General features: G+C 35.2%; 1 protein-coding gene across 1 annotated transcript in view; it reads right to left on the minus strand.

Moving 5' to 3' along the window:
• Nucleotides 1–245: 245 nt before the first annotated feature.
• The window catches only part of LOC148955610 (uncharacterized), a 104112-nt gene continuing 80487 nt past the window's right edge, over nt 246–23870 (minus strand). The window contains exons 5-7 of the mRNA XM_089107799.1: nt 14076–14172; nt 2933–3112; nt 246–281 (exon numbers count right to left, since the gene is read on the minus strand). Of these exons, the coding sequence (XP_088963925.1) occupies nt 246–281; nt 2933–3112; nt 14076–14172 (313 nt within the window). The remainder of the gene's footprint in view (nt 282–2932; nt 3113–14075; nt 14173–23870) is intronic.

The raw sequence follows: 23870 nt of genomic DNA on the forward strand, positions 1-23870 counted from the left end.
TTACAGATGGTTCTTGTTTTGAAATGCAATCCAAGCATAGCCAGCCACTTTTCCACTCTAATATTTCAATGCCTGCATATTTGTCACGTCCAGCATGGTAGTGGCACTTGCAACTACTGCATTGCACTGAATTTCTAGTAATTCTTAATCGGTACTGAGGACATCTTAACATATAGACCTCTGAGAGAAACTGGGTCAAAGAATTTTAACTGGATATTGTCAAAGAGAGTATCAGTTATTACGTCTTAACACGTCGGGAGCTGAATAGTGACCGTTGGGAGCTGAATGTGTATGTGTATATGTATGTGTATATGTATATGTATTTGCATGTGTATGTATATGTGCATGTGTATGTGTATGTGTAGGTGTAAGTATATGTGTCTGTGTGTGTGTGTATTTTTATTCTCCTACCAGAAACGGCTTACATAGACATTTATTTTGTCCAAAAAGACTATCCCATAGCAAAGCAGCGTTTTCAGCCATTTTTGTGCAAAACAGGAATTTTAGCCAAAAAAGTCAATAAAGCTATTGTGTGAAAATTCTGAGATAGTCAATTGGTTTAGAAATATTGAGCCTAGATTTTCAGAGGCAGTATTGCTGTTGGGTGCCATATTCATTTCTAAAGGTGCAGGTAGTCCTATGAAATAAGTGTTAACATAAACATTTATTACATGGTTTTTGCTTGTATTTTATCCTTTATAAGCCCTTTTCACGTTTTGTCTTTCCTTTGTTGATCTTTAATTGCTTTTTCTTTCTTTTAATAATGCTTGTAAATTTTTTTTATTAATAAAATTTGTATGCACAAATGCCTGTGTTTTCTTAGATCTATTGATCCAGGATAAAACTGCAATATGTAATCATTTACGCAATGAAATATCTAACACCAATGGTATGTGTCATCTCATTGATTCAATAGCTTGCTTAAGCTGTCTAGATCATATTAGTATATCATTAAAGCTGCAATAAACAGGGATATCTAATAGACCAAAAATTAATAGGATTGGGATGCTTTTGTGCTCTGATATGGAAAGGATTGGAAACAAGCAAACCATTAAATCATATTAGTATTTTTGAAGAGGAGATTCTCCTTGAATGCAATATTTTGTTTCGTAGAATGTATTAGCCGAATCATAATATTAGAGATAGATAGCTGGAGATAACTCGTCCAGCTGGTTAACGCTCCTGTCCATTAGATAGAAATGTCCTTTTGAATCCTAATACGGTCAAAAATCATTAGAATATGGAGGCTCCTGAGAAAAACTCCTTGAAAGAAAAATAAATCTCGTAATGTACCATGTAACATCCAACATGTGTGTCCTCCACAGTTAAAAGTGGGGATTCCCCATGGGACCTAACGAAACAAATCGCGTGTGTATGCGTCAACCTTAACACTGGTAAACATCCCCCATTACATAACAACCAAATAAATCTTGAAAATTTCTGAAAACGTCTTGTCAGTAACATTGGCTACTATGGTCCCCGATGGGATTTGATACAGGGGACCCCCTGGGGGTTAGGCTAGAGGCCCTGTTGGGATTGCTTTCTAGGACCCCCCCCCCCCCCTTCCCGAGGCAAGGGTTGCTAGGGAAGCCTCTGTTCCTTAGCTTAGGTTCTGGGTTACCATCAAAATTTGTTGCTAGGGTCTCCCCGTCGGAATGGACTATTTGGGCTCCCAGGGCCATGTTTGAAATGGTTGCTTGGGCACAGTTATTAGGTTTAGTTAGGGCACCCTCAATGAAATTGGATTGTAGGGCCACCAACGGAATTGGATGCTAGGTAGCCCCTCACGTTAGAATGCCTCATCTGTAACACTGGCAAATATTCCCCATTACGTAACAACTACAGAAATCTTGAAAAAACTTATTGAAATATCTTGAAACTTCTTGAAAAAAAGTCTTGAAACGTCTTAAAAACATCTTGGAAAAAAGAAAAAAATGCCTCGAAAGAAAAAAACGCCTGGAAAGATAAAAACGCCTTGAAATAAAAGAAAATCCCGAATAAAAACATCTCTTAGAGTACTATATAATATCCCACGTGGGCGCCGTCATTATGTAATACCCCACGGTTGCACTGCCATTATGCAAAATCTCACGTTTGTATTGCCATTACGAAGCACCCACGTGTGCACTGTCGTTACGTAACCCCAACGTTTGCTCCTCCTAAGTTACAAGCGGGGGTTCCCCACGGGCCCCCAAGTCTAGAATGTCACGTGAGATTGTATGACTCCCAATAAATTCATCAAGTCTCACAAGTTTGCGTCACCCTCAATTCTATTTACGTAACAACCAAAGTAAACTCTCCCTCTGACGTGACAAGTAAATTTAAATATTCCCTATGACATAACACGCTCCTGCATCTCGAAGAAAATTAATAGTACCTTTGCCTTGGAGGGGTCACCGTTCAACTTAAAGGAAGACAGAAGTAGTGGGTATGGGTCTTAAGGAATAGATTTGGCCGTCACTACTGCTGTCACTAAAAGCAGGAATAGGGATATCATGGAATGAAGGGATATGTGTGTCATGGAAACTAGAACCCAGCTGTCTTAGTGATTGCTACAAAGACCTATTTAGTCATCCAAACAGATAATATTCTAATCAATAACATCTGCCTTCCTACCGATTACAAAGGTGAACGATCTGAAAAAGGGTTGGCCTTATAATTCTAAGAAATATTTTTTTCACTTTAATATAAAAAAGCTCCTGATTTTTTTCAACAGTGTTTACTCCTTGTAAAATTTGGAATTTTTGTGTGATTTATTTGTATTTCATTTAATGTTTTGCCAAAGCTTAGAAAATAACTGGAAAGGGTTCCTTATAAGTTTTATTGTATGAATAGTAATGTTTTCTGTAAATTTTAATATATTAAACATCACGAACAAAAAAGAATCAAATATGCCGAAATACACACAACATTTCAAAGCAGAATTACTTACATTGGCAGTGAGATCCAGCTTCAAAGTTAAAATAAAGTTCAACTTCTCAAATAGCTTCTTCAAATTCGAAACATCATTTTCCGAACCTATTCTTGTGTCCCCATTTTGAAAAGAATTGATATTGATGATAAGTACATGACCTCTTTTCCTATTTAAGACAACAGGGTAGCATTCTTCCGTCTGTAAAAGTAATTAATGGATTCGACAGAACTTCTGATGAGTCTTCATGCATGTGTGGAGCAAAAAAAAGCTTTCTGGTTGCCCTAGAATATCTTTATTGAAAATGTTGTTTCAGTTCTTTTTTTTTTGAAATGAACGAATGTTAATGACTAACGCATGATCCCTTTTATTTATTGAAATAAACTATAAAACTTCCTATCCGTAAAAGAATATAAATGGTGTAAATATATATATATATTTTTTTTTATTCGATTATACTTATAAGTAGAGATTAAAAGATTTACGGTTTGTGGGGTAAACTGCTGAACCTTTGAGCATAAACAAGGGTAAATGAAGCAACAAATTTCCAACTTTATGGTTAGGGAAGGAGAAAAAGTCCAATAGCCATGCTCTTTTTGTAGTAATTTTTTTCGTTTTAAGCTTGACTTGAGTATTCAACTTATCTTTATTCGTTTTATCATTTATTTATTCATCTATATTAAGATCTGTCTTCTCTATGTTTTCAATGATGGTCCATTTTTTTTGTTTGGGTTTAATTTTTCCTTTAATAGTAATTTCTGGTCACTTTGAATTTCAATTATTATATGAATTTATTTTTGCTGATCTTAAGATGGATCTATAATTTATATTGAAATTATATTGACTCTTTAGTTTTCTTTGCAAAGCTTCTTTGTTGGATAGTTTTTATTATCAATATCTGATTGCCAAAGCTTCAGTATAAGATTGGCAAAGCTTTGTTTTGGCTAATAAAATAAATATTTCTTCAGTTTTTCATGTCTCTGGCAAAAGAATTAAAATATCCAATTGTAATTCAATATTTCTAATTAGCGGCTTTTGATGTATTTCCACACCCTCCTCAACATTCCCTAAAAATTTCAACTGTAACTGTTGCTGTTCCTGGGCTATTTCAGTTGCACTCCTCTGACAGCCAGGATGCAAATAGTATCCTTTGATTGAATATTGTTACCCGTAGCTGCTCGTAAGATATTGCTAATATACCCTTTTTAATAACATGGATGCATTTAGTTTCTTTCGATTTAGTTTAACATTCCCTTCAGCGGCCCTCAAAGGCTCAAGTGCTGTTCAATATGACCTAAAAGTTTAGACTTAATGATCTCAGCTATTACTGAGATAGTGCTGATACGTCTTTTTGACCAGTAGCATGCGCATAGTATGTTTTCATTTTAATCAGCATCTCATGACATTCCCTGGAAATAGTTCACAATCGAGCATAGTACCAGCTGCAAACAGTCACAGTTACAGTGGTGTTTTGTTGCAGTTGAAAGTAGTCACTGTCATAGTCACAACCAGCTGTATTTTTAACCGCAGTAGTAGTAGCAGTAGTAATAGTGGCCCCATGAATTTAAAATTAATACCCTTACCCGTTCCTAAGATATTGTACACACAAAGTATTTGATAGCTTAGATACACATAGCGTTTTTTGCTTTAGCTAAACATACCACTCAGTCACCGATATTTTACCTCACTATTCTAAGTCTATTCAGACCATCAAGGTATCAAACATTCCCCCTTACCCAATAATAAAAACTGCATGTTCAGAAAGGAAAATTTTGAATTTACAATCCTTAGGTCAGCGGCTGTGGGGCATAGTATCCCCGGATGCATAGCAATTAGACCCTCATGACTATTTCGAACTAAACGGCTTCTTATGATATATATATATATATATATATATATATATATATATATATATATATATATATATATATATATATATATATATATATATATATATATATATATATATATCAGTGTAAAGAGAAGTATCTTAAAGGGTCTAAGGAGGGAGACTAGCTACCCTCTTTTGTTTATTAAACTTTCCTGACAACTTGATTTTTAAGTTACAGCTTAATATCCTTAGCCATTCCTTAGATATTGTTGTTGTGGCCTTTGGACAGCCCTCTTGTATATAGTACGTTTGTATTTGATTTGACATCAGTGGTAAGGAAATAATTACTTCTAGCGCACCCACAGATTTATTGTCATACACTCCTATATTCTTTACTTGTTAAACAGCATTTCCAGTAGATATTTTTAATGGGCCCATTAAAGTTTCCCCATTTTTTCATGAGGCTTATAGCCACACTCTCTTCTTCTTCAGTAATTCAACAGTAGGCTATATCCGGCGGGTGTTTTAGTAGGTCGGCTCTAGGTTTCCCCAATGTAACTATTCCCATCATGTTGATTTTTGAAGCTTTAGACTACTGCCAGAAGTCCCCACATCCATTACTAGGTCTTAAAAAAAGTTTTAAAATTCAGATTATGTACAGTATACAATCCGATAAGCAATTAGTAAGCAATCAAAGGTTTTTGAAAAAGATCTAGCAAGGAGATACGATGAGATAAGAATTGGATTTTATGACAGTTAGAAAACTTATTCTCGTCATAGGTGGGGAGGTTTCTATATCTATAATGTTCATTCCATTGTCCGTGAATCTTTGAAAAGTGATATCCCGCACCAACACTACCCTCTAAGCATACTCCTCCACACGAATTTTCAATACTCTCAGCCAACAATATGCCTTCTACTCCACCCTATATCAACATCTTTCTTAAAAGAAAGTGAAAATCATAAAAAAACAAAAAAACAGAAGAGAATGCAAGATTTGTCAACCAAAAGCTGTCGCTTTCACAATCTATTGTATTTTGTCTTCCAGTGTTGTGGCTAAACTTAAAATGAATTTCTCAACAATTACGTAGACATTTTCAATGTTTTGAATGGCAATCAGCAAATGCTGAGCTTCTAATTACCCACTGGCTGTACTTGCTGCATTCTTAGCTGGGCAGCGGTTGAGGGGGTTGGTACTGGCATTTGAAAAGAACTTGTTTTTTTACTTTACTTTCTGGTCGTGATTAATTTATGTAAATTTTCTATATATATATTTCATTCACTTTTCTATAATAATATTTGAATACTGTAGGTACTTATTTCGATCTATTTGTTTAACCCGGTGAATTAGTACGTCAGTACGCTTAAAGAGTCAATCTTAAGACTACAATATAAAGAGCAGGGTATGGGACTTGGTGCTTAATCCTACTCTGTTTAGAGTTATTGATATTTGTCTTTAAGATATGACGTTATTCTTTATTGTCGTGTTAAAAAACTTACAGTTTTGTTGTTGTTGTTAATTCTATTTGGCTAGGAGAAGTGGTCGTAAGTCATGAGCATCACTTGTCAGATCAAAAGTATTACAAATTCCTTTATTACGTTCTGTCCTATAATAAATGCTTTTACTCTATTAAAGTTAGGTCACTCCCCATCCTCTTGACTAAAGCTCTTAATGTTAATGTTCAACTTGTGCTTGTAAACAATTAAATAAAAAAAACAAGTTTTTTAAACTGAAAGTAAGGAGCGACATTAAAACATACCCCGCACCGACCGGCGGCCGCATAGAACCGGGGCGGGCCCCGCCGCAACGCCTAGCTCTTTACGCTAACTATTGACTAGTTATCAAACCTCTATTTTTTAAAACAATAAAAAACTTTAGTGTAAAGAGCGAGGCTTTGAGGAGGGGACAGCCCCTTTCATATACGGAATAATTTCTGTTCGTTTTAAGTTTTAATGTCGCTCCTTACTTTCAGTTTAAAAAACTTGTTTTTTTTATTTAATTTCTGATCGGGTTTTAATTAATGCAGCTTTTATTTGCATAAAAATTTTACTTTTCTTTTGCTAAATGAATGTCTTTACAAATTAACTTACGTAACTAACTTCTATATTCGTATATTTTTCTTCTGGCAAAATTTCAAAGTTGCAGATTTTTGCAGATATGAGCTTGAAACCTATGTAATAGGGTTTTCTGATACGCTGAATCTGACGTTGTGATTTTCATTAAAATTCTTTCACTTGTAGGGGATGTTTCCCCCTCTTTAAAAAATCGAGTAAATTTCCTCAGGCTTGTTGCCTTTGATGAGTAATACTAAACTTAATAAAATTTATATATTTAGAATCAGCATTATAAACACATTCTTTTGATACATTTATTGACATCAAAATTCCGTTTTTAAAAGTTTCGATTACTATTGAGCCGTATCGCTTGTCTTTTTATTGTTTTTTTTTATTAGGTATATGTTATTACGTATATGAGGGGGTTCTCCCCTTAGTCAATACCACGCTCCTTACGTTAAAAGTAAAAAAAAAATTTGATTCACAAACCCCTGAATCACAAAGGCCGTTTAATTAGAATAGATAGCTCTTTTGAAAGCACTAAAAAAAACTGTAGCGTAAAGAGTGAGGTATTGACTTGGGGGAGAACCCCCTCACATACGTTATAATTTCTGTTCGTTTTAAGTTCTAATATTCCTTCTTACATTTCAGTTGAAAAAACTTGTTTTTTTTTATTTGATTTCTGATCGTTTTTAAAATAATACTTGGAAATCCGGCGCCCCCTTCATAGAAATGTCCCATACCCCAAAGAAACATCCTCCACGGAAACATTCTCCAGAGTAACTCCCTCCTCTAGCCCCCCCTCCAGAAAAAATCCTTCCTGAAAATGGTTGTATACTTCCCAATAACCAATAAATAATGCTGGCAAGTCCGGCGCCCCCTTCATGGCGATTTCCCTTCCCCCATGAAAACTTCCTTCATGAACAGATCCTCCAACATAACCCCCGACCCACCCTTGCCTCCCACTAGCAGAAAAAAAACCTCCTGAAAACTTCTGTATACTTCCGAATAACCAATACTATATGTTAACATTGGGTAAAGTTCATATCTTTTAGCCCTCCCTCTGGGTACTTCGGGGGATTAAGTCATCCCAAAAGACAAATTTATCATATTTTCGACCATGCTGAACAAAAAGGCAATCTCAAAATTTTGATCGGGTGACTTTGGTAAAAAAATAAGCGTGGGAGGGGGCCTAGTTGCCCTCCATTTTTTTTGGTCACTTAAAAAGGGCACTAGAACTTTTGATGTTAGTTCCAATGATCCCTCCTACGATATTCTAGGGCCACTGGGTTGATACGATCACCCCTGGGGAAAAAAACAAAAAACAAACAAACAAACAAACAAACAAACAAATAAACACGCATCCGTGATCTTTCTTCTGGCAAAAAATGCAAAAATCCACATTTTTGTAGATAGGAGCTTGAAACCTCTACAGTAGGGTTCTCTGATACGCTGAATATGATGGTGTGATTTTCATTAAGGTTCTATAACTTTTAGGGGTCTTTCCCCCTTTTTTCGAAAATCAGCCAAATTTTCTCAGGCACGTAACTTTTGATGGGTAAAATTAAACTTAATGAAACTTATATATTTGAAATAAGAATTAAAATCTGATTCTTTTGATGTATCTATTGGAATCAAAATCCCGTTTTTTAGAGTTTCGGTTACTATTGAGCCGGGTCGCTACTTACTTACAGTTCGTTACCACGAACTGTTTGATGACTCTTTTCATTTGTGACCCACTGTGATAAAGAAATCTCATTGAAAATAGTTGGTGGTGGAAGGAGGGGTCAACCTCTCTCAAATTTATGTTAATTGCTGTTCAATTTCAGTTTTAACGTCCCCATTTTCTGTTTTCTTTCATACAAAAAATAGTTTTAGAGTTTCGTTTACTATTTACGAGGGTTGCTCAAATATATAACACTAGGAGGTTTTATGCATAGTTTTTTGATAGCCTTGACCGACTGGTTATCTAAAAATTTTCGAGAAACAAGAAAAACAGAAAACAGATTGAGAAAAGGAAAAGAATAGAGTGAGGTAAAAGCAGTGAGACAAATATCTGAAGCTGAAATGAAAAATTTAATTGACAGTGCAGCAGTGTTTCCCATAAAGATGGAAGTCGCTCCAGAGGCATATTTTATTAGATATCATCTTCTGCGAATTAGACCATCTCGTTTTAACAGATGAGCTCACAGCAGAGCCAAATTCTAAATGCATCTGTTCTATAGATAACACTTTAAAACTCTTTTTTATAGGTTCACGACAATAATGGGAGATTATTTCAGAGCTTTCTCTGACACTTTTCAGTCATTTTACTCCTTAGTTCAACCTCCTTTTAAAAAAAGTTTTCAGTTACAGATATTGAGCTCTAAAAACATGTTTTTTTTTCAAATAAGGAAAGAAATCCAGATTCAACTGCTCTTCAAGTAAAGCTTGAGTTCTGTTTCAGTTTTACCAATGCGCTACTTGCTTAAGAGAAGTCTTAGGTGGAAGACAGTGCCAGCAGCATCAGTTTAAGCAAGTTATTTGTCTTTTCAAATTGGCTATGACAACACATGTTGCAGTAGCTACTGACAAAAGAAAATTTATGAAGCTCAAGTTTGCTTAGAACTTGCTAAGAACTGTCAAGGTTGATTCTTAACTAACTTCCCTCATGTTGTTGGCAAATGAGAAAGACTCACCGATGCCATTGACTTAAAGAGGATTTTCCAGCGAGTGTTTACTATGAAGATGAGGCATATAGAAATCTAGCTGCTCTTAGTCATGCATTTATGCATGTGGCATTCCGTTTAGGATTCTATTTCTCTCCGTAAATAAGTATAAATAATAAAGAATTAATTTATAATAGGTTTTCACGAGTAGCATAATGTGACCTAGGAGTCATTCAAAAGAGAAGGTCTTACCCACATCCCTGGTCTAGGAGCTTTGAGGCCCCCCCCCCGACTGCTACTAATACTACTACACCTCTTTCTAGGGCTGAGGGGATTAATATACGACTCTCAGAAGATATTGAAGTGAATGTTGAATTAAATTAGAGTAAATTTACAACCAAGCAAGAAATCGAAGTGGAAATGAATTCAAACAGTTTTCTATGTGTAAAACAAATATAAATAATTATCAATAAACAATGAGCTGTTACATTTAGCTTTTAATATGCATTTTATTAGGTCTATATTCAATGTAGTTTATGTTACTTTTGGGCCCCAAATATTTTTTTATACTTGTTTATATTCACTTCACGCTTCAATTATTCTTTGTCTTTATTTTTTTTTTGTAGGTTTAATGCACATCTTATTTTTTTTAATATTGTCTCATATGGAATTTTTCAAAAGTTAATGAATCAATAGAGAGCTAAGAAATTGAAAAAAGTAATTTTGTGTCAAAGTAAATTTTTATTTATATCGTTTACCCATGTGATCTAGAAATAGTCCGAACCCTTCATATATATTTAAAAATAGTTTTGAGATGGATTCAGTTTTGTTTAGGAGAAATTACTATTACAGGTTAAATTTCAATTAGTGTCGATAAAATATTTAGTAAATATAAATGTTTGACAAAGTACATAAATGTGTCGCAAGAATGTTTTCGGTCAATATTAGCGTTGCAAGTAATAAAAGTAGATGCAAAAATATCAGAGGCAACATTATAATATTACACCACTATAGGCAACACTTTCCCTTTTTGGGAATCAAAAGTGATCGGAGTGTAACTAGACCCTCCCCCTTCACACTCACTTTTTTCAGATTGAATTCTATCAAAACTTTGAGGAAGCCATTTTTTTCAGAATGTTCAACAGGGCAAATAACTATGTCTCTTAGATTGACAAGACCCACCACAGCCTTGGGGAATGAGTTGTTAATTATGAAAGTTGCCCCTTGATAATAGTGAGTTTTTAAGAAAAAGGTGGTCGTATATGCCATGTAAGAAGCTCATTCGAGTGGAAACCAGAAGTTGCTTTTTTTGAGGCAAAAAGTTAAAGAATGGCGAAGTAGCAGGAACTGATAGAATAACAGCTACGATGATAAATACATCACTGATTACCTGTACGGATGATTGGCTTACATTTTTTGCTAGCAGCCTATCTGAAAGTCTGAAAAGGTACCCAATATTTGGACCAAAAGTATGCTCATCAAACTTTTCAAAGGATACGCAACAAAATCTGACAACTGGAGGGGCATCAGTCTCCTACATATTCTGGGTAAACTTTTCTCACAGATTATTCCACGGCGCATCCAGAACGTCCTCGTCAAACATCTGCAGGACAAACAGCACGGTGTCTGGCCACTGTAATCTTGCATGGATCTTAACTATACACTACAGATGATGATTGAGGAGTGCAATGAATGGCTAGAAGAAATTTACTTGATTTTCGAGGACTTCGAGAAAGCCTTTGAGTCCATTGACCAAGATTTGCTATGGAAAATCCTGCCATAATATGGAGTTACTAACAAATTGATGGCCCAAATTGTTACATTGTATTGTTACTTAGAATACTATGTTAGGACCCAAGAAGGGAAAGCTAGATATTTCCGTATCATGTCCGGCATAAAACAGAGCTATGTTGTTTCTCTGTTCCTCTTCGTCTTTACCGTCGACTATATACTTCGTGGTTATACAGAGTTTAGCATCAAAATTGGAGAAGCCAAACAACTTGCTGACGTGGATTTTGATGACGACATTGCCTTGAACGAAAGTAACGAGAAAAAATTCCAGAGCCTTCTAAATACTACTCGTGAAAATACTGGCCAACTTGGCTTCATGATTAATGCAGAGAAGACAAAGAGCATGGCAACAACTAATTTCAGCCTGGATATAAAGTGTAGAGATTCAACTGTTGAGTGGGTTTTAGAGTTCAGGTACATCGGCAACACAGTGGAGAATTCAGGATCAATTGAGTAGGAAGTGCAGCTGAGGATGAGCCAAGCCAGTAGAGCTTTTAACGAACTAAAACCAGTATGGCAGTCAAAAAAATATTCTAAGATATTCTAAGAAACTACTTAATAACAATGTCCTTTCTGCACTTCTCTACAGCAACAAGTGATGGAATCTAAATTAGCAGCAACAAAGACGAATTCTTGTTTTCGAAAATAACTACCTTTGGAGGAATCTGAACATCGACTGGTGAGATCACGTCACAAAACAGACTGTCCGATCTATCACAGGTCAGCTCATAGTTGCAAACGTCATTCGGCAACAAAGACGGCGATACCTTGGGCACGTAATCTGTATAAATGACGATAGGATCCTGAGACAGATCTTGGAATGGCAACCTCAGGGGATCCTCAGCAGAGGTCAACTAAAGAACACCTTGCGTTGCACTTACCAACAGGACCTGTCCATCAGTCATACGACGTTCCAACCCCAATGGGAGGGTGTTTGGACGGCGACACACATGCAGGATGACCGGTTGATCTTTGTGGATGCACTACGTGCTTCTGGTGGCACAGGTGAATCTAAGGTCTAAGACAAGGTAAAAGCAATTGAAGGGCAACCCGCTCCCCTGCCTAATCATTTTCTCTTCAAACGTTTCAAATCAAAATTTGTATATAGTCATTTGCTCAAAATAGTCTGAAGGTCAGATAACCATGGTTTTGTGTTTGGCAACCCCCCCCCCCTCATGAGAAAGGACTTTAATTTATGTAAGATGCCCTATTTTTACATCAAAGGTATTTATGAAGGGATGGTCACATAAACTTAGAAGGGGGCTTGTTTGATTGGAAATTGAAAGTTCTAGTTTCTTTTTCAAGAGTCGAAAAAAAATTAGAGGGCAAGCAGTCCCTCGCGAATTTTTCCCCAAAAATATTTTGGAGTATAATATCGAGACAGCCATTTTTTTCAAAATATTCCATAGGTCAAATAATCATCCTCTTGGAGTTGAACCTCCCACCTCCAACCCTGGTGTAAGGGATGTATTTTACACAAGTGGTTTATTGTTAACATAAGAGGTTTTTATGAAACGAATAGTCTGATAATATATGGAGGTGGCTCATTTGATTACAAATTGAAAGTTTGTGTGTCCTTTTTAAGAATCCAAAGTAATCAAAGCGCAGCCAGACCCCCAGGCCCTTTTAATTGAATACATAAAATCAAAATTTTGAGGTAGCTACTTACTCAAGATAGTTCAAAGGTGAAATAATTATGCCTCACGGGTTTAAACCACTTTAGCCTCTGGGGCAAGGGCTATAAGCTAGGCAAGTTGCCCGTTGTTATATAAAACAGATAAACATATATGTTATATTAAATGGAAAAGATGGTATGCTTGATCCTGGGTCCCTAAACAAACTTAAAGGAAACGTTAAAAGCAAAGGTGAAACATAAAGGAAACTTTGAGCGGGATGGAGAATCCAATCTAAACAGACTATGAGCTTGCTGGTAGTGGAAAAGAGAATATCAGCAATATCTAAAAAACAACTGCGGGTATTAAGTTGAAACTTTCAAAGTAAATTGAGGAGGTGTTTAAAAGTGATTAGAAGGTAATTACCCCTTTGACCTCTTTAGGTACCCCCTCTGCTCAACACTGATTAAAAAATTTTAATTACCATTTAGTTCAAACTACTCAAAAAGTCTAGAATCTACGCTTCCAGGAATTTCAGACCCCCATAGCCCAAGGGCAAGGATTCTAGATTATGCAACCTTCCCCATTGTCTACGTGCAAAATATATCATTAGCAAAAGTGGAAATATTTTATCCTGAGTCTATCCAAAAAACTGGAGCCCTATAGAAAAAATCATATTCAATATTTGATTGACTATGTCATTCACTATATTGAAAATATAGTTCCCCGAATCCCCAGAATATTCTGCTATAAATTCTATTTTTTCATTTGACGTCAAAGAGTCATAATATCCAAATTTTGATAGAGCCTGATTTGCAACTTTTTCGTTTGTGATATTGGGCATTGGCACTTTTTGTTATAAGGGTTTTGTACAAAAACCATAATAAAAAGTTTTGCAGAGCCTTACCAGCCTGTAAAAGAGAAAACAGTTTCAAATCTGGGTGAAACTTTATAATTGTAATTGTGAACTACGCCGAGCTTTAAGAGTTTTATACTTGGACCATGAAAATTTTACGGCACCTAGCCCCTCAAGTATAATTCTAGCGAATCTGGAACTATATCTACGAAATTTTTTACATCGCATTTTGGTAATATAATATAATATCAATCCATCTAGTCGAACAAACTTTTTTTTAAAAACCGTAACTGTTTTCTCAGAATGCACTAAAATTGTGGCACAATATGTAAAGCAGACTAAATTACTCCTGGACCCAATAAGTACTTACGTTGTTGTTATTCTTATAGTAAAAATCAAGCGATGCGGGTTTAATATCAAAGTTCAGCAATTGATCTTGTCCTTGATACCTTGGAGGATGGACTGTCCTGCAATATGTAGTGTTATTAGAACCATATTGTAGATGACTGATCTAATCTGCTATACTGTATGTTAATATTATCATATTCTGAAATTAGACAAACTTATATTTCTTTTAAAGGGTTTCAGATCAAAAAGGGTCACAAAACATCAGTATATAAGAGCTTACTGCAGAAAAAGATCGTAGAAGGGTAAAGGGTTGTATTAAGACGTAAGACAAACAGACATAAATTCATTCAATAACCAGAATTTAAAAAGAAAAGAGATTTTACTATGAATGAGTGGGGGAAGCTCAAAAGAAAACAAAATTTGACGTCTGACGCCAAGGCCCATTTAAGTGTCTGAACCAAATTGACAAATGGGTCATTGTTAAGGAGCAGCACTTGTAACTATTTCTCATGGGTAATAAATTTTATTTTCTCGTGTCATAATTGAAGATGCACTAGAATTTTTCTAAGCTGCTGTTTGACATAAATTCATTCAATAACCAGAATAAAAAAAAGAGATTTTACTATGAATGAGTTGGGGAAGCTCAAAAGAAAACAAAATTTGACGTCTGACGCCAAGGCCCATTTAAGTGTCTGAACCAAATTGACAAATTGATAAGCAGCAGCACTTGTAACTATTTCTCGAGGGTAATAAATTTTATTTTCTCGTGTCATAATTGAAGATGCACTGGAATTTTTTTAAGCTGCTGTTTGACATAAATTCATTCAATAACCAGAATAAAAAAAAGAGATTTTACTATGAATGAGTGGGGGAAGCTCAAAAGAAAACTAAATTTGACGTCTGACGCCAAGGCCCATTTAAGTGTCTGAACCAAATTGCCAAATGGGTGATTGTTAAGGAGCAGCACTTGTAACTATTTCTCAAGGGTAATAAATTTTATTTTCTCCTGTCATAATTGAAGATGCATTAGAATTTTTCTAAGCTGCTGTTTGACATAAATTCATTCAATAACCAGAATAAAAAAAAAAAGAGATTTTACTATGAATGAGTGGGGGAAGCTCAAAAGAAAACAAAATTTGATTTCTGATGCCAAGGCCCATTTAAGTGTCTGAACCAAAACTTAGGTGTAAAACTTAGCATATATTAAATACGTAACCTAACTGTACCCAACCTAGGTACCTTTTATTCCCCCTAAACCCAATAAACTAAAGTTTCAATATAGTTCCCGGAGTGAGAAACTATTTGTTTATACAGCGTCTAGGTATCACCCGGCAAAATGCCTATCTGATCTTCAATCCAGTTGTCGCGTGAATTCTGGATTCTAGACAAGTTCCTAGCATTTTTCAAGCATTTGCTTAAAATATGTTCGGTTTCATTACTATTCTTAGAAAATTGCAACAAAAAAAGTCATTAGAAAAAATACTCAAATAATCCTAAGAATAAGAACCTAATCTATTACTTTGAAGAATTAAAAAGATGGCTAAAGATTGACAATATAAGAAGAGTTAAGCATATTTAGAGCAGTTAAAAACGTCTGAACTTCCATCGTTTCTCTAATAGGGCTGTCTAACATTGCTTAAAATATATTTGATTTTATTAATTTTGTAAGAAACTTATGTTTCAGTTTTGGGAAAAAAATACCTTTATATCTCAAACGATTGATACCTTTATATCTCAAAAATACCTTTATATCTCAAGGAAAAAACTATATCTCAAGTATCTTAAATCAGGAAACTAGCTGTCTCATAGTGCAAAATAAAGCCAATCAAGCACATTTAAACCAGCTAAAAATATTTGGGCTTGAGAATTGTTACATTGTTTAAAATATATTTGATGTTATTAATTTCGGTAGAAGCTTAGGTTTCAGTTTTAAGAAAAATGTACATTCATGTCTTAAACAGCATCATATAACTTGAAAAGTATACCTTAAGTAAATAAAATCAGTAAACTAGTTATCTCACGGCTAAAAATAAAACAGTTAAACACATTTGAACTAGTTAAAAACGCTTGGGTTTATGATATTTTTCTCATAGGTCCTTCCTAACATTGCTAACAATATATTCAACTTTATTACTACTGTTTAAAGGTTTTGGGGTAATTGCAATTTTATTTCTGAGAACAAATGTACGATTAAATCTCAAATGAAATCCTATAGTTAAAAACTATATCTCAAGTAACTTAAATCAGAAAACTAGTTATTTCACAGTTAAAAAAAAAAACAAGTTAAGCAAAATTAAACCTCAAACACTTCTTATGTCACGAATATACGCTGTTTACATGAATATGAATCAGATAAGACTTTGAATTATCAACCTTGATCAAACAAACTTAATATAATTTAACATTATCTCAAATTCATCTCAATTTGATAAGCTTTTTTCAATTGTAGTCATCAAAACCCCTTTTAATGTCAGGAATATATACTTTTTTAAGAATTCTATACATCTAAGACATGAGATTTCAACTTCACTCAAATAAACAATGTCAAAAAATTCGTGGTAACGAACTGTAATTAAGGTGTGAGCCGGCTCAATAGTAACCGAAACTCTAAAAAACTGAATTTTTATACCAATAGACACATAAAAAGAATTAAATTTGTATGCTTATTTCAAATATATAAGTTTCATCAAGTTGTGTTTTACCGATCAAAACTTACGTGCCTGATAAAATTCTCCTTATTTTGGAAAAAAGGGGGAAACACCCCATAAAAGTCATAGAACTTAAAATTACACCCTCAAATTCAGCGTATCAGAGAAGCCTACTATATAAGTTGCAAGCTCCTATCCGCAAAAATGTGTAATTTTGTGTTTTTTGCCAGAAGAAAGATCACGGATGCGTGTTTATTTATTTGTTTTTTGTTTGTTTTTTTCCCCAGGGGTGGTTGTATCGACTCGGTTGTCCTAGAATATCGCGGGAGGGCTCATTTGAATGGAAACTAAAAGTTCTAGTGCCCTTTTTAAGTGACCAAAAACATGGAGGGCAAATAGGGAGGTCAACCCCCTCGCACGCTCATTTTTTCCCAAAGTCATCCGATAAAAATTTTGAGATAACCATTTTGTTCAGCATGGTCGAAAAATACAATAACTATGTCTTTGAGGGTGACTTAATCCCCCACAGTCCCCGGGGTAAGGTCTGCAAGTTATGAACTTTGCCCAATGTTTACATATAAGTAGACTAAGAGATTCCATTTCTGGGGCGCCCCCGTACAAACAGGTTTTTTTTTCTGATAGTTAATTCTACATGTCATCACACTCTTTGTCAAGATGACCGAGCATAACTTGATTGGTTATTATGATTTTAATAAAATGAATAGTTTTCTTTAAAGTTAATATTATTAATATACCTTAATTAAAAGATAATAGTTTTTATTTTAGATGATAGTAGTGGAGAAAAAAAAATTTGTGGTGAATTTACACTATTTCATATAAATTATGGAACTGACAGCAGCAGCAGCAGTAGCAACGATATACGAGTACCTAATGTAGCTGTGGAAATAACTGCTGGCTGTCGACTATGTCTTGAATTGGACATTATGTATGTTAGATATGTGATATCATTAAGAAAATTTAAGCAGGAGGAGCAACTGTGTTTTGCTGGAAAATTAAATATTCTCCATATAAAAAAACTTTGGTCAGCGTTAGATGTCCTATCAAAATATATTGATGAGAAAAAAATGCATCAGTGAATATTATTATTATTGTAATTATGTTCAATATAACTGTTTCTAATTAAGTGGTATTTTTTCTTTTTCTATAGTAGACAAGTGTGTATTTTTTAGAGTACAAAAATGAGATTCTGATTAGTCTGAAGTTGGTTGTGAGAGAGTTAGGACTCTAAAAAATGGATAGATTCGAGAAAGATCGATTCATGAGGAATCTAGTTCTTATGGAAAAGCGTTTGATTCTAGATGACGATTTTCTAGAGTTGTCTATTCAAAAAAAGATATTTTCTCGGGAAATGCTTGTCGATATAATGAAAACTGATTCTCCATCATTAGACTATTGTATGAAGCTTCTACATCGTGGTCCAAATGCATTTACACAATTTATTGATATATTGATCACGACGCAGCAAAATGATATTGTGGATATGATTTTAAACATTAGTTTTTAGAAATTTAGGACTTTTTTTTCATAAGAAAGATGGTGCTCAAGGATGATTTACTCCTCTCTCTCTCTCTCTCAGACAATTTTTTTGATCTTGCTAGCTCAGTATTATTGTGACAGTGAGAGTGTTAACACATGAAAAAATGTTCCATACATGTCCGTTATGTATGTACACACAGGGAAGCTGGTCATCATGTGAGAATTGCGCAATGATTGAGGAATATGATGAGAAGTGTAGATTCTGCAACCCGTGTAAATTGCATAGAGGATATGCTGTACAAATTAAAGGTTGTAATTCCTGTCTTGAATAGGTGTGTGACTCTCATCCTAGAGGCCACCTATGCTCCAATTGTCATTAGGATAAATGTAAGCAGTGGGACAGTACATATCCCGGTATGATTGGAAAGAATCATAACCGTGATTTTAGTTTATTGCTACGAGATTGGTATCGTCATGGTTTTAGATTGTTCTGGGAGGAGGAACCACGTCAACGATTCAACTGTTGGAACAACAAGAGAATATGGTTTCTACGTCATTGTTGTGAAGACACTTGGTTTTATGACTATAAGCCCACTGATTTTTATTTGGCTGTGACGGAATGTGATTCGACACTTGAGGACACTGTTTGTGAAATTGCTTCAAATAGGCAAATTGAAACATGTGAATTCTATAGAATGAATGCAACTAGTATCATTGACTATACAAAGATATATGACAAGAGTGAAGTCACATTCTACTGTAGAAAATGTGACCCTGACATTGCACTACATCAGGATCAGTACACTGTGAATTCAGATAATCTACCTGCACTAGTTGTCGTCGACAAATACCTAGTAGTGGATGAAATCTAAAGAGTAGAAATGTCGTTTTATCGTGTATATATTTTTTTTTTTATTAATAAACAATTTCATATACATCTTTAGAACATTTTATTCTTACGGCACTAAAATCAATATCAAATACACTTGTAAGAATATTCTCCACTAGAAAGTCGTTCAATTGAGGTAAGTCAACGTAGATGTTGAGAAACTGCTTGTAGGTGTAGCCACGACATCTGAACATGAAAAAGAGTAGTGCATGAAAGCCACATGTCTTAGTCGTTAAATCCTGTGCTCTTCGTTGATTTTGAATAATGGTTTTCCCCCTGCTTTCAATAAAGTTGCTGATGTATGGAACGTAGAATTTATACGATAGGCCAAGAGGATCAAAAAATTCAATATTCTTCGCTGTTTGAAAGATGCATATCCAATGACCAGTCTTCAAAGTCGATGGACTGCTATTAACAATGATTAGTGTATTGTTAACACTTGGAATTTTTTCAATGAAGTCCGAGGGTATGCAAAAGGACTGGGACATGTATGGATCCATACTAAATACATTGATTATTTGATTTGTGTTCATGGTGCAAGGTCTAGTAGAAAACTGCCGTCGGGTGTGATTTCCCAATAGGTTTCAAATTGACTCAGTGATATTAGCGTGATACTCTCAGTCAGAGCATTGGCAAATGTACACTCTAAACGTACATTCCCAGTTCGTACTATACTCATATCCTGTGTACCTGACAAGTCCAAAACAATAACCCCATGATTTTTTGAAAACATTGAATCGGTTATTCCATTTTCAAATAGTTGAGAGTCATGATCTAGGGATTGCATAGTCAACTCGTACAGAGTTCTATAGGATTTTTTGTCAAATGATAGAGTGTACAGTGGAATACCATTCACTTTGCACACAAGGCTAGATAGACCGAAAAAATTAAAATCTTGGGGAGATTCAGTCCAGGATCCAACGGCACTGCCACTCTTCACAAAGGTCAAAGCCAATTTTGATGGGATTTCTCCATTGATAAATGGTGAATCGCTATAGCTACGAGAACCGGCGGCAATGTGACGTTGATTGGTGATTGTATGGGGGACAAGAAGCTTAATGTTGTTGCCATTGGCTCTTAGCTTCTCCACTGCCATTGCAAAAGAGCTCATAACTTGTTGTTTTCGGACGTGGAGAATTGCCGATGTGATAATAACATTTGCATCGGGTGCTGCAGGAAGTGTTTTTCTCAAAATGAAATTCGATGGGGCCATCTGTAACTTTATGTCAATCTTGACATTGGGGGGTAGCCATTGGGATATATTGAATATCTCATGATTTAATTTTCCAACTAGATGATACTCCTGGGTCACTGCTGTAGTCAACTCACCGTCAGTATGAACACCTGTTCGATATTCATAGCCCAATGATTGTCCTCTCATCTCCTTGTACGCCTTTGGCGTGATCGTCATAAATTGTATGTAGCTTGCATATTTGGATAAATTATTGCTAGTGCTCACCAACGTTCCGTTAATAAACTCATTAATTTGCTTGAATAAGTTGTGTAGAATACATTTTTCATATGAGACACCATCGCCGGCATTTGGAGGTGTATTATCTGACTTTTTCTTCACTACAACATTTAAATCAATAAATGTTGATGACAAATCAATGAAATAGTCTTCATTGGAAAATATTTGAAAGTGTATATTTTCCGAGAGGGGTTGTTGAGGGTGAAATTGTTCATAGTATCCTTACTTGACACTGACATCAACATTTTCAGCGTTGAACAGATTCAATGAGGAACTGATTGATGGATATGATTCCCTGTGGGGGAAATATGTCATCTTAAGAGAAGAAATCTCTCTTTGATCTAACAATCTTTTTCTTCTTGTTCTGCTGCTGCTTATTGGCCGTCGTTGTTTTATTTCTTAAAGTCCTTGTTGATGTCCTTTGCTTCCTGCCTGGGTGGAGACTGATGAGTGAATGACGTGAACGCATCCTTTTCAGTCCCTACCCAGTTTGTCTAGATTTTAATTGTTCACCAACCGCTCTTGCTGAAGATCTAATATTTTCCTTAACACTCTCCTTGAAATTCTTGCCTGAACCCCAGTCCTGTAGTGTTGAGGCAGCAAAATTTGATGGAGCAGGTACAAGATATTTTCTGGCAAGGGGTAGTGGAGAACGAAATAGCCTAGCAAACCAGCTACCAAGACCATAGCCAGACATTGTAGTACGACCCTTGTAGTAGTCCAATCCATTGCCTATTTGACGTGGACTCGAAGCACCAAGATAGCAATCGATATCGGGACAGACAAATGGAATTCTTCTATCGTTCATTTTTTAGGTTATTGTACCGTCGTTGTCGTTGACACTGGGTCGAAAATGACATGTAATCACTGCTAAGCCGTTTTAAATTGCTATTGAATCACCTAATTCAGTTTTTAGTGTTAACTGACAGAGTTCCAGATAGGAAATGTTCACATGAACATACTGCAAATTCTTTATCTTATAGTGGTGAATATGGTCATGATCAGTTTTTCGGTCAAGAACTCGTAGGAGGGGGAAATATGAATTACACAACCAAGTTGTTTCCAAACAGGAAGAGTAGAAAAATATGCACGTGTCCGTGGAGAAGCTGGATGCATAGTCTGCATAGATAGCATGGTCACCACCACTGACATTTTTTGTCTTAATAGTACGTTTTTAAAACCAAGAACCTCACGTAAATTCTCATTGAGGAAAATTCTTTCATTCTCAAATGTATTATTAATATAAATTCTCCTTTGTTCCGTTGAGTAATTGAAAGTGAAACCGATTTTTTTTCGACTTGTAATTTTTTTGTTGATAACTCGACACAGTTCATGCTTGTTATTGTATTCCCTGTAGGGGATGTTAGCAATAGGTTACTGATTAGAGTCAAAAGTTGCCATTGCACCTTCATCACTGAATTCAAATGGTCGTATTTTTATTTCTTATTTACGATCCTTTCTCAGGATGTCATAGGTATTTTTGAGAATACAGTCGACAAGAGCCACTTCATATGCGCCGTCAAATTTGACGGTGGGTGAGAGTTTTGTCCAAAAATTACTTGTCGTATTCAAGTCATTGTAGAGAGGATCGGAAACGTTTGACATGAAAGTTACAGAGAAATGACTGGGCATTGTCAATATCTTCAACATCAATCTAATAATCAAAATCAGAGTTGGACCCTAGCCACCGAACAAGTAACTGTTTCTTACCCCTGCTAGTACGTGTCTTTAATATTTTTTTCAATTTGATAGATTTCACTAGCATTTTTAACTTTTTGCAATTCATAGTCATAAAAGCCGCCGAGAATCTCTTCATCTTTGGTATTACGCAGGCGATAAGTTATGGGTTTAGTGTATAGGATTTTTGCCACTTTAAAAAGTTCTGTGGACCACAAGTAATTCCCCTTTTCAAAAACATTAGTTGTTCTATTAATTAAAACCGTATAACCAACCTTGAATTTATTTTTCTTCTTCTTGACTTTCGATTCATTGGGATATTGTTTAAGAAAGGGGTCAATTGTATTATGATCCGAATGATGAACTTCCGTTGGTGTATAGTTGGACAATGATCGATGAGGTAGTTGATTATAAATCAACATGATTTTATCCAGATCATGAATAAAAGCCGGCGTATTTTTCAATGTACAATATCTTGAAATTAAAAGTCGAATAGTTCTTATCAATCGTTCGGCCAATGCAGCCTTTATAGGACTGTGCGTATGATAGAGCAGTGTACTATATTTCTCTAGTACTTTTGCAACATGAGGATTAACAAATTCACTACCGCGATCCGTTTGAATTTTTTTATATGAATTCTTTTCGAGAATACTTTCAATGGCCTGAGCAACTTCAACACCTCTCTTTGATCGCAATGGAATTGCATATGCATAGCGACTAAAAACAGTGATTGCAAGTAGAATGTACTTGTACGGTGTATTGTGACGTCTTTGAAGCTCATCTAGAGTCAGGAAATCTGCTTGCATTGTATCCAGTGGGTAAACGGATTTATTTTTTCCATATTGATTGGCCAAAAGTCTATGATTTATATGCAGAGTGTAACTCGGTTCATTTTGTAGACCGTATAGTACACTAATAGTGCAAACACCTGTGACTTATTAAACAGGGGTTTAGGAACTTACTCTCACTACCTTGCCAATATTTTCATAAACACCTTTCAGAACTTAATCCAGTTCGAATGTAAACACGATGTGATCCTTTCGCTACCCTTTTGAACACTGGTTGGTGGTGGTGGTGGTGGTGATGGTGATGTTGAGGTAATTCGTCTTCACTTTTGTGAAGGTATCCGTGGTGTGCTAGTATTTTCCAAAATTTATTTAAAATCTTCTTCTTCTTCAAGATAATATTTTAATTTTGATGATGATTCCCGGTCATTTAATTTTGTTAGAATTTTTCTATTTTAAATAAGAATTTTGTGTAAATTTATTGTATTTAAAAAGCTGTATATATGAGTGTCAAATGATAATAGTCATTTACGATTTGTAACCATGTCATACATTAAATCAAGTAGATTATAGCTCTTGCCCTGAATTATAATCCTTTCCCCATTGCTCTCAACTTGAATTTGATCACTTTCCAAGAGATAGATTAGGAGTCGTTTACATTGTTAACGATATTAGTGGGGAATCATATTCAAATATTTAGAAAAACATTAATCACATTACACCGTCTTTAGGTTCATTAAAACAGCAGCAGTAGATTATTGAGGAGATGATTATGGGTAAAGGTCAGCAGAAGCAGTGGGCTGAGGTCGATCGTGTGTGCCAACTCGGCGAAGTGCATCTTGAAGTAAAA

This window comes from Artemia sp. Qi Xiang Cuo, chromosome 2 (genome assembly GCF_049724085.1).
Source record: "Artemia sp. Qi Xiang Cuo chromosome 2, ASM4972408v1, whole genome shotgun sequence".
Taxonomy (NCBI): Eukaryota; Metazoa; Arthropoda; class Branchiopoda; order Anostraca; family Artemiidae; genus Artemia; species Artemia sp. Qi Xiang Cuo.